Source organism: Pseudophryne corroboree, chromosome 4 (genome assembly GCF_028390025.1).
Source record: "Pseudophryne corroboree isolate aPseCor3 chromosome 4, aPseCor3.hap2, whole genome shotgun sequence".
Lineage (NCBI taxonomy): Eukaryota > Metazoa > Chordata > Amphibia > Anura > Myobatrachidae > Pseudophryne > Pseudophryne corroboree.
Genome location: NC_086447.1, coordinates 350,322,932 through 350,349,397, shown reverse-complemented (window position 1 = coordinate 350,349,397; position 26,466 = coordinate 350,322,932). Strand labels below are relative to the sequence as shown.

The 26,466-nt window shown below is 46.0% G+C and overlaps 1 protein-coding gene across 7 annotated transcripts in view; it reads left to right on the top strand.

The window, feature by feature from the left end:
- Positions 1-26,466, top strand: part of LPP (LIM domain containing preferred translocation partner in lipoma) — an 870,847-nt gene that overhangs the window by 539,215 nt on the left and 305,166 nt on the right. For 6 of the 7 annotated variants that reach the window (XM_063916491.1, XM_063916490.1, XM_063916488.1 and 3 more), the window contains one exon: positions 4,584-5,243. In XM_063916491.1, the coding sequence (XP_063772561.1) occupies positions 4,584-5,243 (660 nt within the window). Of the gene's footprint in view, positions 1-4,583; positions 5,244-7,528; positions 8,639-26,466 lie in introns of those variants that run through there. The other variant, XM_063916494.1, reaches the window with a different exon arrangement.

Sequence of the window (26,466 nt, the reverse complement as noted above, 5' to 3'; positions counted from 1 at the left end):
CTGTTCTTACATTGCCCGGCATATCAGCGTACACGCTATGAGTCCCTGTCACTGGGCTCACACCGCCGAGTTAATACACTGGGGAGAAGCAGTATCGTACACATGATATGCGCCGATACCACTTCCCCCCCCCCCCATCCCCTCTCATCACCATTTCATATATCTACTCCAATATGACAGGTATATAGTTTCACTTGGCTTTTGTGTTGATGTTGATGAGTGCATTAACTTTCCATTAATCCCTCATCCTTCATAACTAAATCCCTTTAAGCATTGTCACTCCCCATCAACCTCCTTGCATTGTTATTATTGTCACAACTCCTTTGTCCTCATCATTTCATCCACCTCACTAACCTCATCACTTATCTGGCCTGCCGTGTTACTCTGGACAGTTTCTAAGTCCAGTACCCTCTCCTGCCTGATCAGAGAGTTTTACATTTGCTTTTCCAAATAGATGCCCACATCAGTCTTGTTGAGGGTTCATTACTGAACACTTTGCTCTGTGCCACAGATTATAAAATAAAAAAAGTGTGTGTGAAGCGTCACTAGGGTGTTTTCACAGCACACACACGGCAAATAACCATGGTGTGGCTACACGTAGAATACAATGTTCAATTCTGGGTTCCATATCCCAAAAGGGGCTTAACTCAGAGTGTGAACGGCTACGAAAATGGAGCGTAATCAGCATTATCAAACTTGACAAAAAAAGGAAAGGACGTCCGTTTATATACTGTAGCAGAGAAGTGATAGTTGGTATATGATACAAGCTTTCAAATATGTAAAAGTTTTTTTTAATTTAAGCCAAAGACATTCTACAGAGGACATGCACTAACAGTCGAGGGTAGCATTTTTAGGGCAGGTATTACCAAAAACGTAGTGGGTAGATGGAATAGCCTCCCAACAGTGGTTTATTTGGTAGGGGAGTTTAAACATGCGCTCCTAAATCTTTAAGGTTCTGTGGTTCAGCCTATAGTATAGTATTTGTTTTACAAGTTTATATACGTGTTGGCTTTTTAATCTACTGTACTTGTACATTTGCAGAAGTGAGTAAGTACATTTCATCTCTGGTTTTTAAAACCTCTACTTCTGCTAGCTTGCTTTCCATTTTTGCTCAATAATGTAAATAATGCTGCGGATTATTTAAGTACATGTTAAATATATGAAAAGTTTGTTCCTTTTTATTCGTAATTATGAGAAAATGCAATACTTGCTAGTCCAATGCAAATAAAGGCTTCAGGTTTTCAGGAGCTAATTTGTTTTGCTTTTTAAATGTAGGCTACTCAACCAAAGGGAATTGTGTTCTAGTGCTAAAGAGGTGTGACGTAGTATTGTGTCCCTGGAACTCACAAACACAATGTTTTTACAGTGTTGTCATAGAGATGGCTACGCTTAAATTTGGTTTTAAAGACTTTTCATTGTCTGATACAACCAAAGTGGAATGTTATGTTCACATTGCTTATTTTATAGAATTTTACTTGAGATCTCGGATGATTAGACTGAAGTTTCTGTGGATGTTTTTAATAAATTTCAAGTTTTGAACTATCACTTTAGCTAAAACAAGAAGTCTAACTATAGAGGGGCGTATTTTAATTCAGATAATATCTTTGTGTTAAATAATACAGATGCATTTCAAGCATTGACAGTCTCTTTCACAGCTTCAGACATTAAACTTTGACCAAAAAAATTGTTAGATTTTACAGAACACCCACATAACTAATCACAGAAGCAGAGACAACACTAGACAGCATACAGATGTGTCCTCTTACATCCTTGCAGCAGTCACGCTAAACAGCCCTTCAAGTCACGTCATGACGTGGCAGGACTTGGTGGCGCAGACTGTCTATTTTTGTGATTTATTTTTTTTTCATGAAAATGTTCCTTAGACACAATGTAATGGAATATGACAAAAAAGCCGCTTCTGCTGATTAAAATGATATGCATCATGTCTATATTCTGTGTGTAATTCGGCTGTATCTGCATCCAAAATGCCACATTCAGGAAAACACTGAAGCATAGGATTTTGTATGCAGATACAGTTGCAGTCACACACAGAATATAGGCATGCTCAGGCCCGGCGCTACCCGCTCAGCAGAGGATGCAAATCAAGGAGGCGCCATATTCAGAACCTGATATGGGGGCGTGGCTGCATACAAATTTGGCCATTGCCAGCCATACTCTGTGTGGGAATTATGTCTGTGCCTGTGTGTGGGCATTATGTGTATAAGCAGCACTTCTGTGGGCATCAGGTATAAGGGTCGATTTTACTGTGGGCATTACGTATATAAGTGGCGCTACTGCTATGGTCATTACGTATAAGCGGAGCTACTGCTATGGGTATTGCGTATAAGCAGAGTTACTGCTATGGGCATTATGTATACAGGGAGCTGCTGCTGTGGGCATTATGTATAAGGGACACTACTGCTATGGGCATTATGTATAAGGGGCGCTACTGCTATGGTCATTATGTATAAGGGGCGCTACTGCTATGAGCATTATGTATAAGGGACGCTACTGCTGTGGGCATTATGTGTATAAGTGGTACTGCAACTGTGGGCATTATATATAGGGGGAGCTACTACTATAAATGGCGCTGCTACTGTGGGCATTATGTATAAGGGGCACTGTTATTATGGGCATTATGTGTATAAGCGGCACTGTTACTTTGGCCATTATGCATAATGGTTGCTTCTGCTATGGGCATTAGGTATAAGGGTAGCTACTGCTATGGGAATTACGTATAAGCAGCGCTACTGCTATGAGCATTACGTATTAGGGGCACTTCTGCTATAGGAATTACGTATAAGTGGTGCTATTGCTATGGGCATTAGGTATAAGGGACACCACTACTGTGGGCATTAGGTATAAGGGGCACTAGTACTGTGGGCATTAGGTATAAAGGGTGCTACTACTATGGGTATTAGGTATAAGGGGATCTACTATGGGCATTAGGTATAAGGGTCGCTATTGCTATGAGAATTACGTATAGGGGGTGCCACTGCTATGGGCATTACGTATAAGTGGTGCTACTACTATGGGCATTAGGTATAAGGGGCGTTACTGCTATGGGCATTACGTATAAGTGGCGCTACTGCTATGAGCATTACCTATAGGGTGTGCTGCTACTATGGGCATTACATATAAGCTGCGCTACTGCTATGGGCATTACTGCTGTGGGCATTATGTGTAAGGGGAGCTTTTGCTGTGGGCTTTATATGTATAAGCAGCACTGCTACTATGGGCATTATGTATAAGGGGCGCTACTACTGTGGGCATTGTGTTTAAGCGCCGCTACTACCGGGGGCATTATGTCTATAGGCGGCACTACTACTGAGAGCATTATATGTAAGCAGTACTACTACTGGGGGCATGTGTATAAGTGGCAGTACTACTATGGGCATTATGTATGAGTGGTGCTACTACTAGGGCATTATGTGTATAAGTGGCAATGCTACTGTGGGCAGTATGTATATAAGTGGCACTACTACTGTGGGCAATATGTGTATAAGTGACACTACTGGAGGCATTATGTGTATAAACTGCAATACTGCTGGGGGCATTATGTGTATAAGCGGCACTACTACGTGCGGTGTAATGTAAATAAGATTGTGCTACTGTGTGGCGTAATTTGAAATAGGGGTACTATTGTGTGGCCATGCCCCTTCCTTGTGAGACCACACCCCTTTGGTGCGCACTGTCCCTTGTAAAGTATGTGAGGGCGCCGATGTATAATTTACAGGAGGACGTCAAACACCCTAGCACCAGCTGCATATCATTTTAAACAGCAAGAGCTGCTCGTGAGTCTGCAAATAAAGACGATTGATGCTATCGAGTCACGCAGCACTCGCTTGTTATGTGTAATGCGACTTATTCTCTGTATGCAAGAGGGGAATAGTTATGTGGACATCTTATCTGTTTTTTAAGGGTTCTGCTTGCACAGAGATGATAAATGCACTGTGTACATACAAAAAGTAGTTAACCAGATATTTGGACCATATTCTGGATCAGACCTATGTGTGTAACCCAACCTCAAGGGTTTAATGGTCTAGTTTGCACTTCTGCACCTGAATAAAAAAATAATAATAATACAATAAGTAAGCTTTGTTGCTCATTTATTTATTTTGATAAATAATAAAAAAGAACGTTTAGGTAGAAAAAGTTTAGCCTGTGTCATGCCTAATAGGGCTATTTGGGATGATTTGCGCAAAGGTGTACAGTATGTGGACACGTCAGCAGTGCTTATTTACAATAACAGAAAGTTTCATTAAAATCATCTTATATAGATCATTTGCACTCTCAAATCTTTTTGACAATTCTTTCATCTACCATCTTACATACAGTATATTTGTTTGTTTTTTTTGTTTGTTTTTTAAATACCACTCTACTGGAATAAACATGACCAGTTGAAGTTGCAAAGAGAAAATGTCTGGAGGGAAGTGTGATTGCCAGTCTCAAGTATTATGTTTCCCAATGTTTTGTTGTTGCTTTGTTTTTTTTTAAACAATTTTTATGGAAAAATGTTGCAGTTTTCATATTTTGGTTCCAGAATGAGGTTTCTTATTTATTTATTTTTTTCTTCGCAATAGGGCTCTGGATCCACAACTGGGACACTGTCACATCCCTCAGCTGGAACTCCAGTAACTGGCCATAAACGGATGATTATACCGAACCAACCTCCTCTCACTGCAACAAAGAAGTCTGCTGCAAAACCACAGCCACAGTCTACTTCCCAGCCAGCACCAGCAGGATCACCAGGAGCACAGAGACCTCAGCCTGTCCCTGCATCTTATGCCACTGCTTCCACTCCCAACCGACCCACATTTAATGTGCAAGTTAAATCTGCCCAGCCTAGCCCTCATTTTGTCCCACCAGGCCCCCAGCCAGGTCAACATTACAATGTTTCACCAAACCAGTACTACGCTCCTCAAAAACCAACAATTCAACGTGAACCAGAGTATATTCCACCTCAACCTGTGCGCTATGCAGATCCTGGTTATGGGTATAACCAGGGTAACCAAGTAAAGTATCAAGATCCTTACTATACAGCAACACAGGGTTATGGAGGAAGAAACAATTCTGAGGTTCCTTATGCACAACAAGGAGGATGGAAAGCCGAACCGGCTTATACTTCATCACCTGCAATGGGTCAGCAACCTCCTGGAGCATATCCACCTCCCAATAGTAAGAAGACCTACATCACTGACCCACCTTATGTTCCACCACCACCACCACAACAACAACCTAAGGTGAGATGATTCTAATAAGTATGTTTTTAACTAACAATATACTGAGAATGCTGATAGGAATTACACACAAATTATAACTAAATAAAGGGTAGTCTACAAATCAACCTAAAAATGTAACTTAATTTTGAAGTTTTAGCTTCTTATGCCTCCATTTTGTTATCTGCATTAATATAAACCTGTTAGTCTGGGTTTTCTTTTATTCAGACCAGTTTATCACTGTCTTCCATGCTATCAGGTCTTTGGGCCTAATTCAGTCCTGATCCTAGCAGCAAATGTGTTAGCAGAGGGGCAAAACCATGTGCACTGCAGAGGGAGGGGGGCAAATATAACATGTGCAGAGAGAAAGAGTTAGGGTGTGTACACACGGTGAGATAAATCTGTGAGATTTTGACTATATAGTCAAAATCTTATGAAAAGTTAGTGCATATCTCATGGTGCTAGGCAGCTTGCGATACAGATTCGATCCCGATGCGCGCTCCCGTGGGGTCGGTATCGTAAGGCTAGATAGACTGTGCAGGCAAGTCAATCTTGACTATCTAGTGTACAAGGTATAGTCAAAATTGGCACTTAGTCAAAATCGTACATAGACAAAATCTCAAGCACAGATAGTCAAAATCTGTCCTATCTGTGCTATCTGGGCTCTGGGGGCGTTCAAGGGAAATCGCATAGTCAAAATCGAACATAGCAGGGATCTCACCGTGTGTACACACCCTTAGATTTGGGTGGGGTGTGTTCAAACTGAAATCCAAATTGCAGTGTAAAAATAATGCAGCCAGTATTTACCCTGCACAGAAACAATATTACCCATCCAAATCTAACTCTCTCTGCAAATGTTATATATACCTTATGTACCACCGCAACAACTAATGGTAAGATGATTCTACGCATTTTTTATGAACAATATAATGAGAATGTTGACAGAAATTAAACATTATCATTTATGTTTGCAAATCTTTGTTGAACACAAGTATAGTAGCTATCAAACCGTTAAATAACTCGCTAGTATGGTGTACAACAGGAGTAAACCTGACAGTGTCTGTTTGATCCTCTCTGATCTTTATCAAGGGGGCTTTTACAAGGTTTTTATTTTCTTTATTTTACTATGCACTGCTGTGTGTGCTTCTTTGCTTTTAAAGAGCAAAGAAGCACACACAGCAGTGCATAGTAAAATAAAGAAAATAAAAACCTTGTAAAAGTCCTTCTGAGAGAAGCACCAAAGCCAAATTATAAACATACTAAGAGTTAGCCTAACACCACAGTAGGCAAAGATGAAAATAGAAATGTATGCCGTAGATCACTATTATAGAGTTCAAGAAAACCTAAAGTTCCAGACTAACCCACAATGCTGTTAATATCCATCTAAGCTCCACTTGTAGGATCAGCTCCCTCTATCACCCCTAATGATGGAATGTTATTAAGTAACACATCTTTTGGTGTCTTACAACAGGCACCAGTATAGAATCCGTGTCAGCTGACATACTATACATAGCCTTTTACTAGAGGCACTACAGTATGGATAGCATGTCTCTCCTTAATCATGCAGATAGATTTTAAAAATGGATATTGACTCACATCAATGGTTTATCTTCTTTCGTAGTGTTGTATCCATGCCGTAGTGTTGTAACATTAAACTGCCCATTATAAGCTGACATTTGACACAGCCAGAAGATCTGAATGCACTTGCTCTTGAAGTGCGACAAATTTCATGTTGCCCCATTATAATAGACAAGCTAAGTGTGCATACAAGGTGGTCCCAAAGTCTTTGTCCTGTTTCCATTGTTGCAAACAGTATGCAAAGAATGTATGCTTGAAGTCTAGTTAAAGTTATCAATGAAAGTGGTGTGTTTACGCCAGTCCATACATGGACCGTAGTCTGAAATAAAAATATGGTAAATGGAACGCAAGCACGTATACTGTATACACTCCTTTATGGCTTGGGTATGTGTATTGTAGGATCCTGCGCTTCACTGTATTTGCAGCTATATAGTGAATGTGGGGCTTTCCCTAGAATTACCCCAATAGCCAAACAAATAAAACATGAGGAATCACTAAGCACGAATATAATCAGGTGCAAGAAGAAATAATGTTCTCCGATATAGTTACCTTTCTGATAGTCACATAAGGAATAGTGTCCAAAGAAATATCAAGTAGGTGGTGGACTCCAATCCGAGAAATACGGGAACCCGCAATAGTGAAGTAGTGAAACACCTGTTATATTAAAAAATAACAGTATTTCACTATTGTGTATCCCTGCGTTTGTTCTCTTACATATGGAATTCTAATAGGAGGAGATACAAGGAATCGTAAAACTACTCTTCCATGCTTCTTCAAGTTGAATTATTTGGCATTACATTCCTAAGCATACTCCATTGTGTTTACTAAGACATGCGTATCTCTGGAGGTAGACTTTTCCAGATTGGGACTTAAGATCTGGGAGTTTTGTGCAGGGCAAGACCGGACTACTCTGCACCTTATCGTGACCTGCAGCTTCCCTACGAACCTTCCTGTATGACTCCTTCATGCACAATTGCCACTTTGTTATTGGACTATACATTCCCTTACTGGGAAGATTTTCATATGTTTTACTTTGTCCGTACAGTTTTGTAAACGTATGGTATTTTATGACATGCATTTTATTTGTTATTGATGAAAATTCTTTTTTTATTTCATTCTGCCTACCTACTTCTGTGTAGCAACTGGGTAGCGCCATTCTTTCTACCACACAACCATTTTTGCTTAATATTGTGGGTGTTGTAGTGCAGCATCCTTATCAAGTTCATTACTGTTAATGAGTGTTCCCGTTCTTGGCACCTATTTCTACAGATATTGATGTGTTTATTTGCTGTCTGGATCCCATGATACAGGGGTATCCGGATGCTAGGTCGACAGTCATTACGTCGACTGCTATTGGCTAACATGCATTAGGTCAACATAGACAAATGGTTAACATAGCAAAAGGTCAACACATGAAAGGCCACATGAGTTTTTAAAAAAAATCTTTAAAATCTTAATTTTTTTTTAATACTTTACCATTCACATGGACTACGATTAGGATTAGTAACCTGTGCTGCAGAGCGAGGCACCTTGCCTGCAGCATAGCAAGCGAAGCAAACCATTCAAGGGGACGTGGCGCACTAATTGGGGTTCCTGCTCGAGTTAACACCACCAAAACCCCCCAAAAAAACTCTTGTCGACTTTTTCAGTGTCAACCTTTTTTTTCTACCTTTTATGCCATGTTGACTAAGTACCTGTGTACCTATTACTGTCCTCATTACTCTGGTCGACTCTATGATCCATAACCGATAAAGGTGCATTTTGCGACAAATACTGTAGCTATGCAATTGGATCCAGATAAGTTATAAATTTACCTCTGCTGCGATGCTGTCTTATTACTGTGTGGTCATTTTTGACAATCTTTGCATTATTTGGAGAACAGTTGCTGATTTGCTGAATGTTATTTGGGTTGGAATATAGATAATCTATTGGCAGGCACTAAATTCTACAAGTCTGTGTGTGATTCTTCCTTGAAAGTTTGTGTATTTATACACATATATTTTGTCTTTTAAATGGTGTGTAGGAATTTCTATAGATGTGTATTGGCATCGGAGTATTCTTGTATTTGAGAATGACAGGTAGTTACCAGGGACTAGGCAAAGGTCAGGAGTAGACCTAAGACAAGGAGACCATTTTGAGACCCATGAAGACGTAGTGATGAGTGTGAAATATTTAGTGGGCTATCCTATTAGGTGCAATATTTTTTCTGTCTTATATCGCTGTCCAATTATAGGCCATTTTTATTGGCCAAAAATGGACCCGCGATCATGTGAGGACACATGGGATCGGGAACCCGAAGTGTAATTGCTGATAAGTGCTGGTTTATGAGGCTAATTGATTACCCCCTGGTGAACCTATTAGCAGTGTTAAATTACCGCTGCTAATAGGATACCAGTCTTCTTTAGTACTCTGGCAGCCAGTGTAAGGATACAGTAAATTGAGTGCAGGATTTTGAGCAGTGAGAGACAAAGATTGATCTTGCTGCATCATTTAATATTGCTTGAAGAGGGGATAGATGGATGAGGGGAATGCCAGAAAGATTAAATTCCAGTTGATATGATGGTAGAGTGTGTGTGTAAGAGTCTTAGCATCTTGTATAAATAACATGGTAAAAAAAATAGCCAGAATCACTTGCCTTTGATTTATGTGACTGGTCAACCTTGGCAGAAAATATCAGCCAAAAGGTCCCGCTATTGGGCCTAATTCAGATCTGTTCGCTCGCTAGCGTTTTTCGCTGCGCAACGATCAGGTAACTACTGCGCATGCACCGCAATGCGCAGGCGCGTCATACGGGTACAAAGTGGATCATTACTGTGCACTGGTTTTAGCGAAGAATCCATTCGCACAGCCGATCGCATGGAGATTGACAGGAAGAAGGCGTTTGTGGGTTGCAACTGACCGTTTTCTGGGAGTGTTTAGAAAGACGCAGGCGTGTCAAGGCGTTTGCAGGGCGGGTGTCTGACGTCAATTCCGGGCTCGAATAGGTTGAAGTGATCGCAGCGGCTGAGTAAGGTCAGATCTACTCAGAAACTGCACAAACTGTTTTTGTACCGCCCGGCTGCACATGCGTTCGCACACTTGCAAAGCTAAAATATACTCCCCTATAGGCGGTGTCTATCTGTTCGCATCGCTGCAAAAAATAGCTAGCGAGCGAACAGATCTGAATTAGGACAATTGTGCAGTGTGTGCGCGTTCTGATAATCTGCCCATATTTCCTGTGGTTTATCCTGATTACCTCCTCCTTCTTGCAGCGGGTCATATGCACGTTTCATTGTGGTGTGGCAGAAATCTGAAACTTAAAAAATATAAATAAATACATTAGTTAGTGTGTAGTACAGATATCTGGACTTCCAGTGGCCGTAAAATCACCCTGATTGTCGGGAGGACCAATAAATCAAATAGTGTACCTTGGATACACAATGATTTAGACCGGTGTCCAATTAGCTGCAGTAATTTACCTTGGCTAATTAACTCACCCGGGGCTATCCAATTTGCCCCAATGCCGGCAGTTATTGAGGATTGAGGCATGTGAAACAAAATCCCCTGATATCCAGCCCTTAGAGCCCTGATTTTTCTTGAAAACATGTAAGTCCTAGAACTTATACCAGATCCTATGTGTTCGGATGAAAATAGAAAATTTTCTGTCTATATTTAAAAAAGGGGATTAATTGCATAGGGTGGGGGGTGGGGGGGGGGGGGGATTTAAAAAATAGCGAAAAAGCCTCCTCTTTGCAGACACAATTTTTTTCTGGGCTAATTGGATACCCCCTTAGTAAGTTTGGTTGGAGGAATGGTGGGTGACCTCTATTTTGGACATGTTGGGCTCTAGTTAGCATAGAGAAACCATTTGTCACACGAGATAGTACAGAAGGGGAGAGCTCAGAAAATCAATCAACTCCTGGATGAAAAATCTATTTGCAGTGATTTATTTACTGTTGAATATATTTAATTTCCTTAATGCAAGTCCGTACAATGCACCTACAGTAGCTCCACTTTATCCCCTTTGGCCATTTCCCCTATTGTCAATTATTGCGGTTATATTTAGATCTACAGGATCAAGTTCCCACCAGTTTTCCCCAGTAGGAGTACCAGTTTACACAAATAGTAACTAAACATACTAAGCAATCACTAAGTAAGTCCGCTACTTCCCTATAGCTTAGAGTATGTGATGCAAGAAAAGCTATTTTGATCTATATTGATTATAATAAGCGCTCCTACTATTTCCGAATGTTTAAAAAGTTACTCATGATTTAAGTAGTTCCTAAGAAATGTTTTCCATTGTAAAGAGCAAACGTAAAATGAGAACAATTTGTATCACCTGACCTGAAAGGAAAGGAGGAGACATTGGTGTTGAAAAACAAAACAAAAAAAAACCTGTTATGGGGAACTAGAGCTGGCCTGAATTGTGAGGGATCTATTCAATGGAGCTAAACTCTGACATCCATAAGCATCATCTTCTTGCTGTTCCCAGTGCTAGTGACAGACCTTGATGAAAACAGCTGAGAATGTTTGAAAAAGCTTGAAGCTAATACAAGTAATTGTGCAAAGCTGCCTGTGAATGTACAGTAATGCTAGGAAAGAACATCTTGATTAGGTTAAATGTTGGATAATCTACAGCAAAGACCATTACCAGGAAACGCAACAGATTGTGGAGCAGATTTACTTGTTAACACATATAAGCAGACGTCTTTTTGCCAGCAATTTCTTATAAGTCAGGAGCTGTAATTGGACTTGCATACGTACTACACATATTTTTTTCTATACAAGATATTCATTAACATTGAAGATGCCATATTAAAGACTAAGATACTATGGAGGTTATTCAGAGTAATTAGCAAACCAAAAAAGTTAGCAATTGGGCAAAACCATACTGCAATGCAGGTGGGGCAGATGTAACATGTGCAGAGAGATTTAGATTTGGGTGGGGTGTGTTCAAACTAAAATCTAAACTGCAGTGTAAAAATAAAGCAGATAGTATTTACCCTGCACAGAAACAATATAACCCACCCAAATCTAACTCTCCCTGCACATGTTACATCTGCCCCAAATGCAGTGTAGCATGATTTTGCCCAATTGCTAACTTTTTTTGGTTTGCTAACAACTCTGAATAACCCCCAGTGTGGTCAGGGCCGGTGCAAGGTTTCTCGGCACCCTAGGCAAAATTTCTGCCTACACCCCCCCCCCCCCCTCTCCTCCCGGCCCTCCCCTTCCCCTGTTGCTTGGACAGTGGAGTGATCACGTTATCTAGAGGCTGTGTTAACAGTATGTTGATCCCCCTGAAGCAGCCAAATAACAGCAAAAGAAAACCTGACAAATATTATATTAAATGCACACAAGTTAAAAAGCATCCAGCCCCACATCCATATATAGTATAATACCACAGTCTGTTGTTTTATACAGTATTATAGATGGGCACCAGGGTTGTAACTAGAACTTTGTGGCAGTGACGTGCGGTGAGGTAATTGGCTGGGGAGGCACTGAGATTTTATATGTGTGTGTGTGTGTGTGTGTGTGTATATATATATATATATATATATATATATACACACACATATACAGTGGTCGAAGTGGACATTTTGAAGTGGGGGTATGGAAAAGTGAAGGTTGCAATTATGCGCGCGCCTCCGGAAAAGGGGGTGTGGCCACTCAAATGGGGGCGTGCCCTTCAGTGTAGTAGGACCCGTTATACTATCTAGTACTGGCGCCCCTTTCACCTGATACCACACAGTATGACCCGAAATTCACATTACAGCACACGGAATGAGCCTAAATTCACACTACAGCACATGGTATGAGCCAAAATTCACATTACAGCACACGGTATGAGCCAAAATTCACACTACAGCACACGGTATGAGCCGAAATTCACATTACAGCACACCGTATGAGCCGAAATTCACATTACAGCAAACAGTATGAGCCGAAATTCACATTAAAGCACACCGTATGAGCCGAAATTCACATTACTGCACACGGTATGAGCCGAAATTCACATTACTGCACACGGTATGAGCCGAAATTCACATTACAGCACGCGGTATGAGCCGAAATTCACATTACAGCACGCGGTATGAGCTGAAATTCACATTACAGCACACGGAATGAGCCGAAATTCACATTACAGCACACGGTATGAGCCGAAATTCACATTACAGCACACAGTATGAGCCAAAATTCATATTTTACTACACAGTATGAGCCGAAATTCACATTATAGCACATGGTATGAGCCGAAATTCACATTATAGCAAACGGTATGACCCACAATTCAGGGACAGGGAGAGAGAGTGACAGCAGGGACTGAGAGAGTGACAGCAGGGACTGAGAGAGTGACAGCAGGGACTGAGAGCGTGACAGCAGGGACATAGGGGAAAATTACCTGATATGTGCAGCGGAGGTGCGGAAGGAACTGTGGTTGTCGGTGGCGTATGAGCCCATGGTCTGCGTGGGATGCGGCGGTACTAAGCTGTCCTTCGTCGCTGCGGCGTTGATGTCCCTCTGACCACCGCCAGTTGTGGTCTGCGGTGGTCAGCTTTCAATGGCGGTGTAGCAGTGAGCGGTGGGCGGCGGCGGCTGTGATATAAACATATCATTTTTTTACATTTATTTTATTTATTTTTCCCTGTCCCTGCGTCCAAGTGATCTGGGGGTGAGCTGGAGTCCAAGTGATCTTGCCCAGATCACTTGGACTGCAGCTCACCCCCAGATCACTTGGACTGCAGCTCACCCCCAGATCACTGGGGGTGAGCTGCAGTCCAAGTGATCTGGGGGTGAGCTGCCCAGACACTTACCACCAAGCACAACTCCCCCCCCCCCCCCCCCCCCCCCCCCCCCCCCCTCGCCTTAGTGGTCCTGGTTCCTCAGTCCGGAGGAAGCAGATGCTGCCGGAGATGCTGAGGGCACGGAAATAGAGGTAACAGCGCTGCCCGTTGTCTCCGGAGCTGCCGCTGCTGTAGGCAACTCCAACATCGGATCCCGCCACCACTGCCCCCCTTGCTGCGCTCCTTAAGTGGCAGGCAGCTCCACTGTAGCGTCGGGTCCCGCCGCAGCTTGACCTCAATGCCTATGGGTGATTGGACCAGCGGATCCAGTACTGGATCGGCTGTCCAATCACATCTGCCTCGCTGACAGGGGCAGGTTTTCCCTGTCAACGAGGCACTGGAATATGTGCCGCTTCCCCCGCAGTTTTTTAATGGGCTTTTACAACCCTGTGCTTGGCCCCCGCGCCCCTTTCTCTCCCATTCCAATTGTTAACGGGAGGCACTGCTAGCTGTGCCTCCCAAAGTGATTTAAAGATTTAAAATGCTTATCATAATATAAAGAGATTACTTATGACACAGAATATGTGTCATAAGTATCTTCTTTATATTATTTTAATCATTAATGGCAGGGGAGGCACTACCTCCCCTGACTACACGTCCCTGCTTTGTGGGCCCCCGTAGTAGAATCTTGAAAGGGCAGCATCGAGGAGATAGGGAGACACAGGATGATAGGGAGACGCGGGGCGGCAGAGAGTGGATAGGGAGACACGGGGCTGCAGGGAGGTAATAGGGAGACGCAGGGCTGCAGGGAGGGGATAGGGAGACGCGGGGCGGCAGGGAGGGGATAGGGAGACGCGGGAGGGGATAGGGAGACGCGGAGCTGCAGGGTGGGGATAGGGAGATGCAAAGCTGCAGGGAGGGGATAGGGAGACGCAGGGCGGCAGGGAGGGGATAGGGAGCCGCGGAGCTGCAGGGAGGGGATAGGGAGACGCGGAGCTGCAGGGAGGGGATAGGGAGACGCGGAGCTGCAGGGAGGGGGATAGGGAGACGTGGGGCGGCAGAGAGTGGATAGGGAGACGCGGAGCTGCAGGGTGGGGATAGGGAGATGCAAAGCTGCAGGGAGGGGATAGGGAGACGCAGGGAGGGGATAGGGAGCCGCGGAGCTGCAGGGAGGGGATAGGGAGACGCGGAGCTGCAGGGAGGGGATAGGGATACGCGGAGCTGCAGGGAGGGGATAGGGAGACGTGGAGCTGCAGGGAGGGGATAGGGAGACACGGGCGGCAGGGAGGGGATAGGGAGACGCGGGCGGCAGGGAGGGAATAGGGAGACGCGGGGGGATAGGGAGACGCGGGGCTGCAGGGAGGGGATAGGGAGACGCGGGGCTGCAGGGAGGGGATAGGGAGACGCGGGGCGGCAGGGAGGGGATAGGGAGACGCGGGGCGGCAGAGAGTGGATAGGGAGACGCGGGGCGGCAGGGAGGGTATAGGGAGACGCGGAGCTGCAGGGAGGGGATAGGGAGATGCGAAGCTGCAGGGAGGGGATAGGGAGATGCGGGCGGCAGAGAGTGGATAGGGAGATGCGGGCGGCAGGGAGGGGATAGGGAGACGTGGAGCTGCAGGGAGGGGGATAGGGAGACGCGGGGCGGCAGGGAGGGGATAGGGAGACGCGGGGCGGCACAGAGTGGATAGGGAGACATGGGGCGGCAGGGAGGGAGGGGATAGGGAGACGCGGGGTGGGAGGGAGGGGATAGAGAGACGCGGGGTGGGAGGGAGGGGATAGGGAGACGTGGGGCGGCAGGGAGGGAGGGGATAGGGAGACGCGGGGCGGCAGGGAGGGAGGGGATAGGGAGGTGCGGGGCGGCTGGGAGGGAGGGGATAGGTAGACGCGGGGTGGCAGGGAGGCTTCTCTTGCCTTTCAGATGCAGTAGACATCACCATCCGCAGCGTCTCCCCTCTGCCCATTCTATGCTCATCTTGGGGCTTCCGGCAGCAGTAATGACGATAATGTTAGGGGGAGGGATCATCGATGGCAGCCAGAGGGGAGAACTTGAAGTGCTGTCTAGAGCGGAATCCTTCCTAATGACGGCTCTGACTCTCCTCCGCATGATGCCGACAGCCCTGCCCCTGCTCCTCCTCTCTAAAAATTATATTTTGCTAGGTAAACGGTAAACCCAGACCAGGGGCGGCCGCGGCGAGGGTCTAACCTGCCACAGCCGTCAGTCACCTCACCAACGCCAGTGTGTTGATTTCCCTGCTCCATGTCTCTAACAGAAATAGACGGAGCTGCGCGTATGAGAGAGCAGGTCAGGAGACGGGCGCCGCCCACACTGACAGCCTAAGGGCTGTAACACACTGGCCGGTTTCTCCCGGATGGCAAAAAGCCGGGACAAACTTTGTCCGGCTTTTTGCCATCCGGGAGAAACCGGCAGAGTCTGTCACACAGGACGGCTTTGAGCCGCGTGTGATGCTGTGCGCATGCGCAGCATTAGACACGGCTTGGAAAAAAACCGTTGTGTGTGAAAGCTCCCCTTCACACACACGGTTCACTGGCTGCAAATACGGCCCGGCAGCCGGACCTTCCAGTGTTGAGACCCGGCTGCAACCTGGCAGCCGGGCCGGGACCGTGCCGTGTGTAAGGACACATTGCGCTGCATGTGTCTTTACATCACGGCAGCGGTTTAAAGCCGGCCGGGTGTTTGCCGGGCGGCGCCAGCCGCCTCGTGCGTTTCGGCCCTAACACGCATCCTAGGCGCCGTCAGCACTAACATGCCGTGCGCTTGTTTACAAGTGAATAACACCCTGTGTGGCGCCCGTCTCCTGACCTGCTCTCTCATACGCGCATCTCCGTCTATTTCTGAAAGAGACATGGAGCAGGGAAATCAACACACTGGCGTTGGTGAGGTGACTGACGGCTGTGGCAGGCTAGACCCTCGCCGCGGCCGCCCTTGGTCTGGGCTTACTTAGCAAAATATAATTTTTTTAGTAAAATAGATTTAAGTGGAGCATGCCGCCCTCCAGTGGCCAGCGCCCATAGGCAGCTGCCTAAAGTTGCCTAATGGTAGCGCCGGCCCTGAGTGTGGTATACTATTAATGCTATATTTCTTGTACCTATTGGTCATTAGTGTAAGGAAGTATATTGAAAATATAATACAGTACCAAGAAATGCAATATGTATTAAAGCACTGGACAAGATTACTGCCTTGTAGTCCTGAACATACTCTGGGCAGCATTTCAGATGTGTCCCGCTGCATTACTGAGGGAATTCCTTTCATTGTACTTTTTTGCTTCTGCACACAACATTTCACTGTATTACTGTTCTGATCCAGTGAGCGGACATAGCACAGGCGTAGGCGGAACATGGATCAGTCATTGCTTTTAGCACAGTTGTGCATGGCTTGCACACAACTGGAAGCAATACACCCCTTTCTTCTGTATATTTTATGTGTCCGTTCTAATTGTGGCGTGCCTATAACAGCAGTAACTCTACAAATGTAAAAACTTGTATCAGTTCGCACTAACAGCTTGCACATTTTTGAAATTGTGATGAAATGTTAGTTTATTGCAAATGGATATCATAAACCTAGATGGTACCATTACGTACTGTATATGCTCACATAAGGTTCTGCTTCATACTTTCCTGCGGAGTGGTTTGTGTAACACCAGAGTGCAAAGAACTGTGACCACCTAATTGAATCATCCATTTGATAAATATCTTCTCTTATTTGAATTTCTCTTATGTCCTAGAGGATACTGGGGTCCACATTAGTACCATGGGGTATAGACTGGTCCACTAGGAGCCATGAGCACTTTAAGAATTTGATAGTGTGGGCTGGCTCCTCCCTCTATGCCCCTCCTACCAGACTCAGTTTAGAAAATGTGCCCGGAGGAGCCGGTCACGCTTAGGGAAGCTCCTGAAGAGTTTTCTGCATTTATTTTTCTATTGGTTATTTCTCTAACGTCCTAGAGGATGCTGGGGACTCCGTAAGGACCATGGGGGATAGACGGGCTCCGCAGGAGACATGGGCACTTTAAGAAAGACTTTGGATCTGGGTGTGCACTGGCTCCTCCCTCTATGCCCCTCCTCCAGACCTCAGTTTGATACTGTGCCCAGTGGAGACTGGGTGCTTTCAGGGAGCTCTCCTGAGTTTCCTGTCAAAGTATTTTAGTTAGGTTTTTTATTTTCAGGGAGCCTGCTGGCAACAGACTCCCTGAATCGAGGGACTGAGGAGAGAGAAACAGACCTACTTCTGAGTTTCAAGGCTTTGTTTCTTAGGCTACTGGACACCATTAGCTCCAGAGGGATTGGTACGCAGGTCTCACCCTCACCGTCCGTCCCAGAGCCGCGCCGCCGTCCTCCTCGCAGAGCCGGAAGATAGAAGCCGGGTGAGTATGAGAAGAAAAGAAGACTTCAGAGGCGGCAGAAGACATCTTGATCTTCATAGAGGTAACGCACAGCTTCACTGCCATTGCTCCCTTTCACTTCACACACATCTGTCACTGTAAGGGTGCAGGGCGCAGGGGGGGTGCCCTGGGCAGCAATATAAACCTCTCCTGTGGCAAAAGTACATATATACATGTACAGCTGGGCACTGTACATGTATATAAAGAGCCCCTGCCATGTTTTTAAGAATTTTGAGCGGGACAGAAGCCCGCCACCGAGGGGGCGGGGCTTCTCCCTCAGCACTCACCAGCGCCATTTTCTCCACAGCACAGCGCTGAGAGGAAGCTCTCCGGACTCTCCCCTGCTTACTCACGGTGACAGAGGTGGTTTTCAAGAGGGGGGGGGGGGCACATAATTGGCGCATATACATACATAAAGGCGCTACTGGGTAACCATTCTGTGTTTTTCCTGGGTCATATAGTGCTGGGGTGTGTGCTGGCATACTCTCTCTCTCTGTCTCTCCAAAGGGCCTGGTGGGGAACCTGTCTTCAGGAAAGAGCTTCCCTCTGTGTGTGTGTGGTGTGTCAGTACGCGTGTGTCGACATGTCTGAGGTTGAAGGCTCACCTAAGGAGGAGGGGGAGTGTATGAATGTAAGGTCTCTGTCGGCAGCGCCGACACCTGACTGGATGGATATGTGGAATGTCTTAAGTGCTAATGTAAATTTATTACACAAAAGATTAGACAAAGCTGAGGCTAGGGAACAGTCAGGGAGTCAAACCATGTCTGTCCCAATGTCGCCGGGACCTTCGGGGTCTCAGAAGCGCACACTATCCCAAATAGTTGACACAGATGCCGACACTGATTCAGACTCCAGTGTCGACTACGATGATGCAAAATTACAGCCAAAAGTGGCTAAATGTATTCGATATGCAAAACATCTTTTATTGCAATAATCATATCACAGAGGAACCCCCTGTCCCTGACACGAGGGTACACATGTATAAAGGAAAGAAGCCTGAGGTCACCTTTCCATCCTCACATGAGCTGAACGAATTATGCGAAAAAGCTTGGGAAACTCCAGACAAAAAACTGCAGATTCCCAAAAGGATTCTTATGGCGTATCCTTTCCCGCCAAAGGACAGAATACGGTGGGAATCCTCCCCTAGGGTAGACAAAGCATTGACACGCTTATCAAAAAAGATAGCGCTGCCATCCCAAGATACGGCTACCCTCAAGGATCCTGCTGACCGCAAGCAGGAGGTTACCTTGAAGTCCATTTACACACATTCTGGTACGATACTCAGACCGGCAATTGCGTCGGCCTGGGTTTGTAGTGCTGTAGCAGCATGGACAGATTCCTTATCAGCGGAAATTGAGACCCTAGATAAGGATACCATTTTAATGACCCTAGGGCATATAAAAGATGTTGTCTTATATATGAGGGATGCTCAAAGAGACATTAGTTTACTGGGTTCCAGAATAAACGCTATGTCTATTTCTGCTAGGCGAGTCTTATGGACCCGACAGTGGACAGGTGATGCCGACTCAAAGAGGCATATGGAGTTTTTACCTTACAAGGGTGAGGAATCATTTGGAGAAGGCCTCTCGGACCTCGTCTCCACAGCTACGGCAGGTAAATCGAATTTTTTGGCTTATGTTCCCTCACAACCTAAGAAAGCGCCTCATTATCAAATGCAGTCCTTTCGTTCAAATAAAAGCAAAAGAGTACGTGGATCGTCCTTTCTTGCCAGAGGTAAGGGCAGAGGGAAAAAGTTGCACAACACAGCTAGTTCCCAGGAACAGAAGTCCTCCCCGGCCTCTGCAAAATCCACCGCATGATGCTGGGGCTCCCCTGAGGGAGTCCGCTCCAGTGGGGGCAAGTCTTCGACTTTTCAGCCACATCTGGGTTCACTCACAGGTGGATCCCTGGGCAATAGAAATTGTTTCTCAGGGATACATGCTGGAATTCGAAGAGGTGCCCCCTCGCCGTTTTTTCAAATCGGCGCTACCGACTTCTCCCCTAGAAAGGGAGATAGTGTTACATGCGATTCACAAATTGTGTCTTCAACAAGTGGTGGTCGAGGTTCACCTGCTTCAAAGAGGGAAGGGATACTACTCAACTCTGTTTGTGGTCCCGAAACCGGACGGTTCGGTCAGACCCATTTTGAATTTAAAATCCCTGAACCTTTACTTAAAACGGTTCAAGTTCAAAATGGAATCGCTCAGATCGGTCATCGCCAGCCTGGAAGGGGGAGATTTTATGGTATCTCTGGACATAAAGGATGCATACCTGCATGTTCCCATATATCCTCCTCATCAGGCGTACCTGAGATTTGCGGTACAGGATTGTCATTACCAATTTCAGACGTTGCCGTTTGGGCTTTCCACGGCCCCGAGGATTTTCACCAAGGTAATGGCGGAAATGATGGTGCTCCTGCGCAAGCAGGGGGTCACAATTATCCCATACTTGGACGATCTCCTCATAAAAGCGAGATCACGGGAGAAGTTGCTGAACAGCGTATCACTTTCACTGAAGGTGTTACAGCAACACGGCTGGATTCTCAATATTCCAAAGTCGCAGCTGAATCCTACGTCTCGTTTGACCTTCTTGGGCATGATTCTGGACACAGACCAGAAAAGGGTTTTTCTTCCGACAGAAAAAGCTCAAGAACTCATGACTCTGGTCAGGAACTTATTGAAGCCAAAACAGGTGTCAGTGCATCACTGCACTCGAGTCCTGGGAAAGATGGTGGCATCATACGAAGCCATCCCCTTCGGCAGGTTACATGCAAGGACTTTCCAATGGGACCTACTGGACAAGTGGTCCGGGTCACATCTACAAATTCATCAGCGGATCACCCTGTCCCCCAAAGCCAGAGTATCTCTACTGTGGTGGCTGCAGAGTGCTCACCTCCTAGAGGGCCGCAGGTTCGGCATTCAGGACTGGATCCTGGTGACCACGGACGCGAGCCTCCGAGGTTGGGGAGCAGTCACACAGGGAAGAAATTTCCAAGGTCTTTGGTCAAGTCAAGAGACTTGTCTCCACATCAACATCCTGGAACAGATGTCCATATACAACGCCCTACGTCAAGCGGAGGCATTACTTTGCGACCAACCAGTTCTGATCCAGTCAGACAACGTCACCGCAGTAGCTCATGTAAACCGCCAAGGCGGCACAAGGAGCAGGGTGGCGATGGCGGAAGCCACCAGAATTCTTTGCTGGGCGGAGAATCATGTAAGCACACTGTCAGCAGTGTTCATTCCGGGAGTGGATAACTGGGAAGCAGACTTCCTCAGCAGACACGACCTACATCCGGGAGAGTGGGGACTTCATCAGGAAGTCTTTGCGCAGATTGCAAGTCAGTGGGGACTGCCCCAAATAGACATGATGGCGTCCCGTCTCAGCAAAAAGCTACAAAGGTATTGCGCCAGGTCAAGAGACCCTCAGGCGGTAGCTGTGGGCGCCCTAGTGACACCGTGGGTGTTCCGGTCGGTCTATGTATTTCCTCCTCTTCCTCTCATACCCAAGGTGTTGAGAATAATAAGAAAAAGAGTAGTGAGAACAATCCTCATTGTTCCAGATTGGCCACGAAGGACCTGGTATCCAGATCTGCAGAGATGCTCACAGAAGATCCGTGGCCTCTTCCTCTAAGACAGGACCTGTTGCAACAGGGGCCCTGTCTGTTCCAAGACTTACCGCGGCTGCGTTTGACGGCATGGCGGGTGAACGCCGGATCCTAGCGGAAAAAGGTATTCCGGATGAGGTCATTCCTACACTAATAAAGGCTAGGAAGGACGTGACATCAAAACATTATCACCGAATATGGCGAAAATATGTTTCTTGGTGTGAGGCCAGGAATGCTCCTACAGAAGAATTCCATCTGGGCTGTTTTCTTCACTTCCTACAAACTGGAGTGAATTTGGGCCTAAAATTAGGATCTATTAAGGCTCAGATTTCAGCCTTATCAATTTTCTTTCAAAAGGAATTGGCCTCTCTCCCAGAAGTACAGACGTTTGTGAAGGGAGTACTGCATATTCAGCCTCCTTTTGTACCTCGGGTGGCGCCTTGGGACCTTAACGTGGTGTTAAGTTTCCTTAAGTCACATAGGTTTGAACCACTTAAAACGTTGGAGTTGAAATATCTCACTTGGAAGGTGGTCATGTTGTTAGCCTTGGCTTCGGCTAGGCGAGTTTCGGAATTAGCGGCTTTATCACATAAAAGCCCCTATCTGGTTTTCCATATGGATAGGGCGGAATTGCGGACCCGTCCTCAATTCCTACCTAAAGTGGTCTCATCTTTTCATATGAACCAACCTATTGTCGTGCCTGTGGCTACGTGTGACTTGGAGGATTCCGAGTCCCTTGATGTGGTCAGGGCTTTGAAAATTTACGTGGCCAGAACGGCTAGAGTCAGGAAGACAGAAGCACTGTTTGTCCTGTATGCAGCCAACAAGGTTGGCGCTCCCGCTTCAAAGCAGACTATTGCTCGCTGGATCTGTAACACGATTCAGCAGGCGCATTCTACGGCAGGATTGCCGTTACCAAATCGGTTAAGGCCCATTCCACTAGGAAGGTGGGTCTTCTTGGGCGGCTGCCCGAGGGGGCTCGGCACTACAGCTGTGCCGAGCTGCTACTTGGTCGGGGTCAAACACCTTTGCAAAGTTCTATAAGTTTGGTACCCTGGCTGAGGAGGACCTCCTGTTTGCTCAATCGGTGCTGCAGAGTCATACGCACTCTCCCGCCCGTTTGGGAGCTTTGGTATAATCCCCATGGTCCTTACGGAGTCCCCAGCATCCTCTAGGACGTTAGAGAAAATTAGATTTTAAACCTACCGGTAAATCTTTTTCTCGTAGTCCGTAGAGGATGCTGGGCGCCCGTCCCAAGTGCGGACTACTTCTGCAAGACTTGTATATAGTTATTGCTTACATAAGGGTTATGTTATAGTTTCATCGGTTTTGGACCGATGCTATGTTGTTTTTTCATACTGTTAACTAAATAGTATATCACAAGTTATACGGTGTGATTGGTGTGGCTGGTATGAATCTTGCCCTTGTATTAACTAAAATCCTTTCCTCGTACTGTCCGTCTCCTCTGGGCACAGTTTATCTAACTGAGGTCTGGAGGAGGGGCATAGAGGGAGGAGTCAGTGCACACCCAGATCCAAAGTCTTTCTGAAAGTGCCCATGTCTCCTGCGGAGTCCGTCTATCCCCCATGGTCCTTACGGAGTCCCCAGCATCCTCTACGGACTACGAGAAAAAGATTTACCGGTAGGTTTAAAATCTTATTATTCAGGCAGGTCTGGTTGGCACCAGACTGCCTGCTTCGTGGGACTTGGAGGGGGGGACGGCCCAACCTCCCATAGGTTAATGGTCCTGTTCCCCGCTGACAGAACACTGAGCTCCTGAGGGAACCTTTCGCAAGCCCCACCACGGAGAGCGTACATTCCCGCAGCACGCTTCACTATGAGCATATCCAGCGGCTCACTAGCGCCATTTTCCCTCCTACAGCTCTCACTGTGCAGACTGCAATAGAAGCGCAGCTCTTCCACAAGGACTCCAGATTACCTCAGCAGTACCAGGGGGTCATAGCAAGGTGGGAGAGCAGTATAAGAGTACTGATACCCTATTAAGGGTACCTAGTCTGCGACCCAGCTAGGCTTAAGCTTTAGCAGAAGAGCGCTGTGTGGCTGGCTCCATCATACTCTATATCTCCCTAGGTGTGGGTTAACTGGGCTTAACATTTTTTCGCGCGTGTGTGTGTACCTCACATTACAATGTCTAAGGAGTGTGTTTCATGCACGGCAGAGTGCTTTTCTTTCCCTTGGGGATCACTACAATGTACTCAGGATAGTACTCAGGCTAGTGGATCCGAACCAGCATGGCTGGATTCTCTAAAAAAGATGATCTCAAAAATTTCTAATTATCCCAGAATGAGAGAGATTCACAATACTTAAGACTGTGGATGACCTGATGAATATAGATTCAGTTCCCATACCAGCGTCTCAGACCCCTGTCATTTGTCCACAAAAGCGTACACTGGCCCAGATCCTGCAGACTGACACTGATGACGACGTGTCAGACGCAGAGGAGGGTGGGGGGTATGGGGGGGTGCAACTCTGTCACGGGGGGGGGGGGGGGGTACAGGCTCTAATAGAAGCTATTAAAGACGCTCTGCAAATTCCTGATAAGGTGTCAGGGGAGGATGAGATGTCTTATTTTAATGTAAAAAAGAAATTCTCGGCTACTTTTCCTGCATCAAAAGAGTTGAATTCTCTGTTTGAGGAAACCTGTGTTAATCCTGATAAAAAGTTTCAGATCCCTAAGAGATCACTCACATCCTTCCCTTTCCCTGTACACAGCTGTTGGGTTGGCCCAGAGACCCACTATTGCTTGTGCATGGATCACTAGGGCCATTGCAAAATGGTCAGGAAATCTAATTGACGAGTTAGATTCCTTATCCGGGGGGGGAGAGTTTTATTCCTACAGCATATACAGGACTTTGCAAATTTTATGGTAGAGGCCATAAAATAAATAGGATTGCTCAATGCACGCAACACCGCCATGGCAGTGTCAGCACGCAGGGGCCTGTGGCTACGCCAGTGGACTGTGGATCCGGATTCCAGGAAAGGCATGTAAAACCTACCATTTACAGGTGAGGCCGTGTTTGGAGCTGAACTAGATACGTGGATTTCCAAGGCTACGGCGGATAAGTCTACATACCTTCCTTCCGCAGCTCCCTCAGCTAGGAAAACCTACTTGGCTCCAACGCTGCAGTCCTTTCGGACGGCAAAATTTTAAAATGAAATCAAAGGTTCTTCTACGGCCTCCAAAGGCAATAGAGGTAAACCCAGAAAACCAGCAACTGCAGGTTCACGGGAACAGAACCCCGGTTCTGCTTCCTTTAAGCCTTCAGCATGAAGACAGGCAGATGGGAGCCGGATTAAGATATTTCAGTCACATGTGGGCAACATCATGCCAGGATCCCTGGGTCAAAGATCTTATCGCCCAGGGCTACAGACTGGAGTTTCAGGAACTCCCACCTCACAGATTCTTCAAATCAGGCTTACCAGCTTCTCAAAAAGCAAGTATGACATTACAGAAAGCAATTCAAAAACTGGTACAGACTCGGGTCATTGTTCCAGTTCCACTTCAACTGCAAAACAAAGGTTATTATTCAACCTGTTTGTGGTTCTGAAACCAGACGGTTCGGTAAGGCCCATTTTAAACCTCAAGTCGTTGAACCCGTACTTATGGGTGTTCAAGTTCAAGATGGAGTCTCTGAGAGCAGTGATCTCAGGTCTGGAGGAGGGAGAATTCTTGGTGTCTCTAGATATCAAGGATGCATACCTTCATATTCCGATTTGGCCGTCTCATCAGGCTTATCTAAGGTTTGCATTACAGTACTGCCTCTACCAGTTCCAGGCCCTGCCATGTGGCCTCTCTACGGCACCGAGGGTGTTCACCATGGTAATGGCAGAGATGATGTTTCTCCTCTGTCAAAGTCAGAAAAATGTCTCAATGCACGTTGCCATATTTGCACCGCACACTGGTCCGCGCTGCGCGTGCGTGCGCTCTCCCGTGGATGCGCATACCCGCAATAACGTGCACTCGCTGGCGCGGTATGCGTATTTACGGTAGAGTTTATGTAGTCGTAGCGTGCGACTCATTCGTTACAAATGTTCACAATTAATGTAGTTTATAGATCATGGTCCCTTTGATAGATTCTGAAAGTTTGGTTAAAATACAATGTCCCAGAGCTGAGGAATCCCTCTTTATATCGTACGAAGGGTCTAACAGGAATCATACAGCAGTGTTTGGTACCCATCGGAAGAGTATTTAATTAGCAATATTCCGGTGTTGGTTTGGAGCGTATTAATCGCTCGTGCGAATAGTTATGGACATAAGAAGTTTATGTCCATTTCTATTAATTACACATACTCAGGTATGCGGCGGGAAACCCAGTTTCCCACCCACCTGAGCTGTTGGAAATCGTCACAGCCCACCTGTATGAATCACCCTATGACCTTTTGTTATGATGCAGGGCCGAATTCCTTCGGCCAATGGACAATGGGATTGTAGGACCAGGAGATTGCATTGTGTGTGGGGCATAAATAGGCAGGCCGACCACATCCAGCTCTCACTCTCTCATCAACGGTTATCTGCTGATAGCCGGGAGCTGGATATCGAGGCGCAGGCGATCATACCCTTTGTGCGTAAGTTTCTCTCCGTAATCATTGTCTTTCTGTGAGCCAATCTCTCTCTCTCTCTCTCTCTATCTCTCTCCTCTTTTCTCTTATATCTCTCATAGTATTATAGCATTGTATTGTATTGCATTTAGGTCAGAGTAGTATTGTCTTTTAGTATTTTAGTTCTGTGGTTAGGAAGTCTCTGTTATATTGTAGTGTATCATTTGTACTGTTATCCCCTTTTACAAGTATATTAGATATAATACAGTTAATAGGCCTTGGAACCTAAACCAGTATCTGTGTATTTTCTATAGTGTTAAGTGTTCACTTGAGCGTCGGTG